General features: G+C 39.9%; 1 protein-coding gene across 3 annotated transcripts in view; it reads left to right on the forward strand.

Annotated features, from left to right (window-relative positions):
• The window catches only part of fah (fumarylacetoacetate hydrolase (fumarylacetoacetase)), a 625,231-nt gene that overhangs the window by 547,906 nt on the left and 67,325 nt on the right, over positions 1 to 10,000 (forward strand). For all 3 annotated transcript variants that reach the window (XM_050041455.1, XM_050041446.1, XM_050041463.1), the window contains exon 2: positions 5,355 to 5,478. In XM_050041455.1, coding sequence (XP_049897412.1) covers positions 5,375 to 5,478 — 104 coding nt within the window. In that variant the 5' untranslated portion in view covers positions 5,355 to 5,374. The remainder of the gene's footprint in view (positions 1 to 5,354; positions 5,479 to 10,000) is intronic.

The raw sequence follows: 10,000 nt of genomic DNA on the forward strand, positions 1-10,000 counted from the left end.
TCACATAACATATCATATCTTTCCCAGGAGATGTTGGTTTTGATTTATTTATGGCCCTCGTCAATTCTGCCAATGTAAATGGTTCATCAATTGCTTCACCTGTTTCTTCCCTCCTGTCTAACACACCTGGATACTGAATCATTGTTCTCTCTCTTCTCCTCCTCCCCTCTTCTGACAGGTTATCTGTACTATGTATCTTTGCAAATGCCTTTGCCATGATTTCTGCCTTATCTCTGTTGGAGACTGCTGTTTCCTCCCCAGACGTCATGACTGGATAATCCCATACCCTTCTGTCTCCCCCCATCTTCTTTATCATTCCCCATACCTCTCCCACAGGTGTTGTTCTTCCTATTTTATCACAAAACTTTTTCCAACTTGCCCTCTTAGCCTGGCGTACTGTTCTTCTCACTACTGCCTGTGCCTTCTTATACTGGATTAAATGTTGCATGTTATGAGTTCTTTTAAGTTGTTTAAATGCTCTGTTTCTATTTCTAACAGCCTGACGACATTCCTCTGTCCACCATGGTACCAGCTTCCTATTCATCCTATTTTTACTCCTGGGAATAGCTCCCTCTGCTGCTCTAATAATTCCTGAGGTTACCTGATTATTTATTTCCTCTATATCTCCAGAAATGTCAATTCCATTCATTGTTTCCTCACTTAACTCCTGGAACGAATCCCATTTTGCCTTTGCAAAAACCCACTTTGAGATTTGTGCATTAGCATTTGCATCCACTCTTTCTCCTACCAAACATGACACTGGGTAGTGATCACTACCTACAGTTGAATCTGTCCAGACCTCCCAGTTAATAACTCCAGCAATGGAGCTAGACACTACAGTAATGTCTAATGCTGACTCAGTACCTGCAGTTATGTTCACCCTGGTTCCTCTCCCATCATTCATACATACCAAATTACTTTCCCATTTGAGTCTGTTTGTGAGCTCCCCCACACTGTACTGTGGGCATTAAAATCTGCACACCATATTATCTTTCGTCTGTCTTGTCCTGGTATCCCCAGTAGTCGATCCAACTCCAACCTTTTACATGGGTTATAATAGTTAACTATAACCATCTTCTCCCCTCTCTCCCACACTTCCACCACAATGTATTCTTGATCATCCCCTTTTTCTAGTACCCTATATGGAATATCTTGCTTGATGAATGTAGCACACCCTCCACCTCCCCCCTGATTTCTGTCTCTCCTTATCACTGTGTACCCATGTACCACAAAGTCTAAGTTTGATTTTAACCAGGTTTCTTGAACACATACTATATCCAGTCTTACAGCCATTTCCTTAATGAATTGCTTGAATTCCTGGCCATTGGCCAGTAAACGCCTAGCATTCCATTGTAAAAGAATTACCATCAGTAATATCAACCCACCCATGATGCATCCTGGCTCGACTGATTAGTAAGGTTCTCCCTCACTTCTTCCCATGTCAGTCCCACTAATCCTAAGTGACTTACTGCTGCTTTGACAATGAGCTGAATTTTAACATTTTTTGATTTTATTTCGGCTGTACTGTTGACCACTCCTGCAATGAATGTCACCAAGTCCCTTTTGTCCACATACATCCTGTCAGTTGTCCATTGTTGTGACTCTTGAACTTCCACTGCTCTCTGCTCGTTTACATCTCTGTTCTGTGCTCTCGACACTCTCACAGCTTCTGCATAGGTGATTCTTCTTTCCACTCTTACTTTTTGGATATTCGTTTCCCTTCTCATAACTTCACACCCACCATATGCCACACTATGAGCTCCTCCACAGCTACAGCATTTGGGCTGCACCCCTGTTCCGCATTTCCCATACTCATGGTCGCCCCCACACCTTGCACACCTCCTTTTCTCTTTACAATTCATGGCAGTGTGTCCAAACCTTTGACAATTAAAGCATCTTAATGGTTTTGGCACATACACTCTCACTGGGAAACTCACAAACCCCAGGAGCACTCTCTTGGGCACATTCTCTCCTTCAAACTCAGTCATCACTGTCTCACTATCTTTTTTCACTCCCTCTTTTGTTGTTTTGAACCTTTGTGCTTCCTTCACCTTTCCACCTTTAAGACTCCTCTTAAGCTCCTCCATCCCCACACTCATAGGCACCCCCGTTATCACTCCTTTACATCCTCTACCATTTTGTGCTCCCACCCTCCCAGTGCTGACCACCTTGTTTTTCCCTATCTCTTTTAATTTTAGTGCTTTTTCAGTTTGTTCATCACTATTACACCTCACCAATAAATTCCCATCATTCAGAACCTTTGCGTATTGTATTTCCCCTATCTTACAATCCAGAGTCGTTGTTGGCAAGAATGGATTTATTTTCTTCATGTTTTCTTGTCCCTTTTCATTAAGCCTTATTATTACAATAAGCTTCTCTTGTCTAATCCTTTGCACTTGTTCACGCCCTCCTTCCTCATTCTCATAATAACTCTCATCGCCATCCCTTCTTGATCTCTTTTTCCCTTTTGCTCGTCTGCCTCGGTTTATATCCTTGTATCCTCTCCTCTCCCCCTCATTATCTTCCTCTCTCCCTTCATCAAATTCCATGTCTGCCCAACTGCCTATCTCTGATCCATTCACAGAGCAGTCGTGTTCAACCGCCTCAGATAAGTCATCATCTGCTCGATTTGAATTTTGCGCATATTGTTGATCATTTTCTCGTTCGCTGCCAGCTGACGTCTCCGCCATTCTCCTTCCCCTCGTCCGCTCTCTTCTCCGTCGTTTTCCTTCTGTTCCGTAATCCTTCCACCCTCACTCTGACCATCCCCTTCTTGGGCGGAGTCGTAAGATTTGGAAATCCATATCCAGTCAGATTGGGATCAAAGCAAAGTGATCAACCCTGCCAATGTTTTGAAATACCCAGATAAAGTCAGCAGGATCACCTTGATCCCTGACTGAGAAAAGGAGGATTTCATTATCCGGATTATTCTGATCCAGATTACAAGTTTTGAAATACTGGGCCCAAAAGTCTTGCATTTTTTAATATTGCAACATATATATAGCATAGTCATTTTTTTCCAATATTTTTACTATATATCTACACCATAACATGTTTTTCATGCATATTTGTACTTTTAGCGATCATATGTTGTTATTATTGTTTGTTGTTTTGCATGGTTTCATTTCTGTTTTAACTGATATGCATGATGGTTCTTTGTTTATTGATTGTTTTTTAATGTTTTTATTTATGCTCTGCATCATTGAAAACAAGGGTCTCTCTCAATTGATTTCCCAAGAATTAGATAAAATTTTGAATAAATGAATGAATGAATGAATGAATGAATGAATGAATGAATGTACAACATTTCCAGAAAGTCTCAAGTCTCCTATCTGCATCTATGATACTCAATTTTCTCATCTGATAAATCTAAATCCTTCACAAAATATAAAATATAAAGGGATTCCATATATTCTCATATGTATGTTGATGACCCTTTAATATCTAAGTTATCTTTTCTATTGAAAGACTTGATAACATCTGTCTTATCTACTGAGTGCTGCTTGGACTGTGAACGTTTTTCCAAAAAGGGCAGTACATTTTTGGTGTAAAGCAAGCTGAGATCCATAAATACTCGTTCATTTTTACTATAGTTATGTTTCTCTGGATATCTGGATATCCAACAAAAAAGATTCAGAGGCTTTTTGGTGTTGGGGTTGAATACCAATTTTAAATCTGGTAAAACAGCTTCTGGCAGTGGATTATTATCACTAATGAATGTGTAATAATCATTTTCATGTATTTGATCAAGCATGGATAATTTAAACATTTTTTTACATTAAATAGTTAAAGATATATAGTATACATAGTAGTATATAATAGTTTAATAGATAATTTTATATCCTAGTTAATAAGCTGGAAATTAGTTTTATTTGTAAACAGACATTTCACAAACTAACTTGTAGCTTGACCTGTGAGATAAATGTGATGGAGTAAAATGTAAAATATTTGTATTTTTTTTGTACAACATTTAGTGTTGTAGACATATAATGTAGCATAAAGTGAAAGTACCAAGTACCATTAAAATAGTACAATACTTGAGTAAGGTACTCATTCATATTCCACCACTGGTCAGGTAGATGCAGGTGGGAAAGTCCAGGAGCAGCACAAGTCCTGGAGGCATTGCTTTATTTACTGGCCAAATTTGGAACTGTAGGTCACATGATGTCCTGGAGTGCAGACAGACTTGCCGAGCACATGTGTTAAGGCCCTTTTTCACTGCACAAAACCCCCCACTAACACCTGCTAACATCTGTCTTTTTAATGTATTGTGAAAGGTTACAATCAGCATTCACATTCGGGTCAAATGACTCTGCAGTACTCCTTGGTATTTATCAGCTCCAGCCCAAGTCAGCATTGATGAAAGCACAAGGCCCGGGTGGACGTGCTTATTATAGCCGTTTTGCTAGTGAGATGCAATGATGCACTTTCACAAAATACTGTCCATCTCCACCCAAGCAGCTCAAACATTGTTCCAAATTAGTCTGCACTGAATTTGAAAGAGAGACTGAATAAGGCAGCGATATTAAAAAAAAAAGAAGTAACCACTTGAAATGCTATTTATTTATGTTATTTACCAATGATATGAGTCTTGTTTCATGTCAGCTCAGTGTGAGAAAACTGCTTGTTTTTCATCTATGGCACAGGGTGTTTATCCATCCCGCTCGGGGGAGAGACGGGAGAGACAGGCCGTGTTTGGACACTTCATCCAGTCTAACAGTAACCTCTATGCTGTTGTAAAATATGTGTATTTTTTGTTTTCTATTTAATGTTTATTTAACCAGAAAAACCTCTTGAGATTAAAAATCTCTTTTTCAAGAGTGTCCTGGCCAAGACAGGCAGCAACATAAGTTATAGACAGACAACATAGAACAAAAATAAAAATAAAAAATGTACAGCTCTAAAACAAGCAATATAAAACACACCACGACTGCAAAGGAAAGCCTAAAAGTATGTTAATATATGCTATATGTGAGCCATAAAATGCAAAAAAGGGCAACTACACATGATTGCAAAGACCAGCTAAAATACACCCTGCCATTGGCATATAGATGATTGCGTACAAAGAAATCCTGCAGTAGTGCTTTGAAACAGGCGAGAGGAACCAATGATTGCAACTTTAAGTCCTTCTGCAGAAGATTCCACATAGAAGGAGCTGCAGACATAAATGCTTGTTTGCCAAACTACGGATGTACCATCTCTGTATAAACAGATATATTATGGACACATGGCCTAGGGTCTAGCCTGTTCCTCCTGTGTTGTGTGTTTAAAGTAATTTTGCATTCTAGGAATATGTCAACTAATGATAGAAAAGACTGCTATATGTAGTGAATTGTTTTCTGTGTCTCTCACCAAGCCCACTCTGAATGCCTTCATGGCTCTTGGTTATGAGGCGTGGAAGGAGGCCAGGAGGACCTTGCAGAGGTTGCTGTCAGCCAGTGACAGCACACTGAGAGATGATGTCAGCCTTCGCAGCAGGTCAGTCCGCGTAATCTGTCGATGCAGAATTCTACATAGTGTACAGGCTAACAGTCTTCATCAGGCTACTGCTTTGTGTGATTATGTTATGTTATAAAAATACAATACAAAATATTAAAATTCTAATTGCCATATAAGGCTACAATTGAGCATTTCACTTCTGTGGTCTAAATGTTTTTTCAGAAACTTTTCAATCCTGAGAAGAATAAAATGTCTATGATAATTAAGGAGACATTTAATCATTTTTCTGGTGTAGATATGCTCAATATCTTCTCAAAATATGAACTATTCATCAAACCCTACCAGGATTTCCACATATCCTAATGCACCTTTACAGTCATTTGAAAGCCCTGAAAAATTACTAAGCTATGCAACATGAAAAACAAGAGTTATCCTGGGAAATCTTTTAATTCACAACAAGTTAGAGAAATAGGAAGAAACTTAAGAGTGAAAATAAATGTTCTGACATTCTGCACAAGAGGCTAAAATATGAAGAGTCTTTAGTGATTAGACTCCATTGCCATGCCAAACTGTGTGGGCAAACAGTCCAGCGGTTTTGGAACAATATTTCTCAATTCACAATTGCAAATCTATGGATTTCACCATCTACAATCCAGAATATCATCAAAAGATTCAGAGAATCCAGAGAAATCTCTGTGCATAAGGGGCAAGGCCAACAACCAATATTCAATGGCTGTGACTTCGACCTCTCAGGGAGCACTGCATTAGAAACCAACATGACTGTATAAAGGATATAACTACATGGACTCATGAACACTTTGGAAAACCATTGTCAGTAAACACAGGTCATCCCGGCATCTAGAAAAAGACTCTACCATGCAAAGTGAAAGCCATCAACAACATCCAAAGACGAAAAGGACCTTCCGGGTTGTTACCAACTCAAAGTTCAAAGCCAGCATCTGTGATGGTATGGGGGTGTGTTAGTGCCCATGGCATCATGGGGAACTTGACATCTGTGAAGGCACCATGAATGCTGAAAGGTACATACAGGTTGTGGAGCAACATATGCTGCCATCCAGATGATGTTTTTTTTTTTTTTTGTCAGGGACGTCCCTGCTTATTCCAGCAAGACAATAAGACACATTCTGCATGTACTGTATTACAACAGTGTGGCTTCGTAATAAAAGAGTGAAGGTACTACACTGACCTGCCTGCAAGACCTGTCTCCCATTGAACATGTGTGGCACATTATGAAACACAAAATACAACAATACAAAAGACTGAAGCAACTGAAGCAAGAATGGGGAAGAACTTCAACAATGAATGTCCTCAGTTCCCAAATGCTTACTGAGTACTGTTGAAAGAAAAGGTGATGTCACACAGTGGTAAACATGCTCCTGTCCCAACATTTTAGAACATGTTAAAGGAATAAAATTTATGAGTATGTATGTATATATATATATATATATATATGGATATGAACATTAATATGTTGTTCATATTCAGTTGAACATAGGTCAAATCATTGCAGTCGGTTGTTATTTACGTTTTACACAGTGTCCTAATTTTCATGGAATCAGGGTTATAGATGCATATAAGACACATTTCTTAAAATTAAGGTACATTTCGCAAAATTCTGCACAACTGCAGGCTGCAGGCTTCAAACTTCAATGTAATACCAAAACTTTTACATCCCAAAATGTAAAACCAAAGGTTTTCATTTGGGATTCGTAAAATCACAGCACTGACTATCCAGTTAACACTTTGAGGAACAACTTGCAGACAGAAATTCAAAACAGCACTGTAATCAACTGTATAACTCTCACTGTGGAGAAGGGAATACAAACTGATGCAAAGTCTCTGCCTACTTCTAATAGATGGACCCTCTCAGTCACTGACCTTTGGTCATACATCACTGTGGTAACAATTACACTGACAGTGGACATTCAGTCTCCTATTCAACCATTATTGTAATTGCATAGGAATTGCACTCAAGTGATGCATCCAATCAAAGAACATAAAAACACAAGACACAGGATATTCAGTGAGTGATAAAAATGCAATAAATAAATAAATCTAAAAGTATTTAAAGCGCAGTGTTGGGATCAACATATTAGGCCTCACCAAGGGGCACCAAATATGTAGGGATTTAAATTCGGGCTTCACACAGAGGCACCAAATATGTTGGGAACATAATTTTAGGTCTCACACAGCGGCACCAAATATGTTGTGATCAACATATTAGGGCATCACATGGAGGCACCAATTATGTTGGGGTCAATTGGCTATCGGAAATAATTAATAATTATTAATAATTATGTTAAATAATGTGACTTAATTAACATTAAATCACCTCGTGGGGCACAATTCCTGTAAAGGGAAAATGATAGCCAGTTAAAGATATCAGTCTCATAAAATACGCTAAACTATTAATTTGGAGTTTTGATTAATAATTAAATTAATGACAACAACCAAAATTATCAGTAACGCCTGAAGGATTTCTGAGTTCTTGATGCAGCAAAGGTTGACTATTCATTCACTCTTGTGCAACATTAAACAGACAGCAGGTATGATTCCAAAGAATTATATTTATTCACAAATTAGTAAAGCAAACCAAAACACACAAATTCTAACTAACTATATACAAGCTTGGTGTGTGTATATGTGTGTGTGTGTGTGTGTGTGTGTGTGTGTGTGTGTGCGAGAGAGAGAGAGAGAGAGAGAGAGAAAAAGAGAGAAAGACAAAGGCGGGTGTGGTGATCAAAGAGCCGTTTGGCCTACAAAACAAAATGGCTGACAACAGAGAACTACCAAAATGGCCGAATCAAAGCTGGCTTCAGATCGGGGGAGGTGTTTGTTTGACCGTGTCGTCAGGACAAAGACAAAGGAAAAGAAGTGGGAACTTTGAGATGCCTGTTTGGGTGTAGCTCTGTTGAAAGCCTATTTGTTAATGTGTCTATGTGAATGTGATTTGTGTTGCAAACAGTCTGGATTAGTGCAGAGATTGTTTAGTTGTGTGCAAGAATCTGTTTGTGAACAGTATTAGCAAACGCAACACTTAGCTTTGGCGAAGCCAACTAATCAATGACCTAACTGCCAACAATCACAACAATAACTCAATGACAGCATTAAATCACATACAAAAACTTAAACAGTCTTGCTTAGCCTGTAAAGCTGTGATAAGCTATGCCCAGTTGTTACTTTACCGATCCTTGAGTGGATGGGAGAAAGAGTCACTTGATGGTGTGCTGCTTTGTTAGCCGGCAGAAGGAGGCTGGGAAGAGCTGTGGTTCCAGATGCAGTCTTTGCTGTGTCCTTGTTCCAAAGGTTCTGATCTGAGGAAGCCAGTCGCTCAGGGTCCTTGCAGAGTTAGATGCTGGGTGCTAACTCACTTACGTCCTTGTTGCTGGAAAGCTAGTTGCAAACCTTGTGGTTGCACCTCTAACTTTCTGGTTCAGGTTAGAGAGTCTGTGATCAATTGCCCTACCTTTGACGGTTCAGGGCAAGGAGCAAGGGTCTGAGCATCTGGGCTGGTCCAGGCCCAGCCGGAAAGAGGTGTGGGCTGCTCCACAGTTCCTGAGTAAGAGAGCAGGACTGTCTGAAGGGAGCAGACTTTCTGCAGATGCCTGTGACATCACAGAGTCACAGAGTCACATGTCACTGCAAAAGTCCTGTCCAATCAAGTTGTGAGACTTGTGTCTCACTGAGGTGTGAGGTGAGACCTCCAGTGGAGATGGGTGTCACATAGCTCTCTTTGTTTGAAGACAACGGCCCAATTCCAAGCCCTGAACCCTCACTGACTTAATTGACGTCAGCTGTAAGTGATTGAGTGTGAGAGTCTGAAAGGGCTCCGGATGCTATAAATAGGAATGGGACAGCACTTATCCCCCTCTCTACAAAATGTTGTTGACACTGGCGGCTCTGGGCGTGATCATTTATTCGTTTATCGGTTATTGTTAGCACGCACAAGGCGTGTGAGGGATAGACTCCCTGATCAGTCAACCTTATCCTAGCACTTGCGTTGCAAAATGGGCAAGAGGTAAGTTTGAACTAATGAATTTACTGTATTTTTACCATATGCATGTTTTTTCTAAACTAGCATCAAAGTGCTGTAAGTGATATAGTGATATCTATCTTATATATATATCGTTACTGTTTGCAGATCTGCCGACCGTGTTTATTTGTTAACGTTTTGTTTTTTTTAACACTTCCGGTGTTCCGAGGGCAACCCCTGTATTTGATGTCACAACGCTATGAACTGTGGGTAATTTCCTTACCGTAAGTCCACATCGATGCTGACCTATGGTAAGGGGGCATAAAGGGCTCACTCACTGACTCACTGACTTAATGATTTGACAATGGGACAGCCCTCACACACTCATGCACTTCACATGAACGCGCCTCTAAGTCACTGAGTCTGTAAGGGATCGGATTGGAATTGGGCCAAAGAGCATGCAGAGGAAAAAGCCTTCACATGTTCCGTTTAGATTTTAACAAATGGCAAATCATCTGTGGTCCTGTGAATCCCAACAGCAGCAAGTGCTTAGTGGATGGCAGAATG

The sequence above is a fragment of the Epinephelus moara genome, chromosome 1 (assembly GCF_006386435.1).
Source record: "Epinephelus moara isolate mb chromosome 1, YSFRI_EMoa_1.0, whole genome shotgun sequence".
In the NCBI taxonomy this organism is placed as follows: Eukaryota; Metazoa; Chordata; class Actinopteri; order Perciformes; family Serranidae; genus Epinephelus; species Epinephelus moara.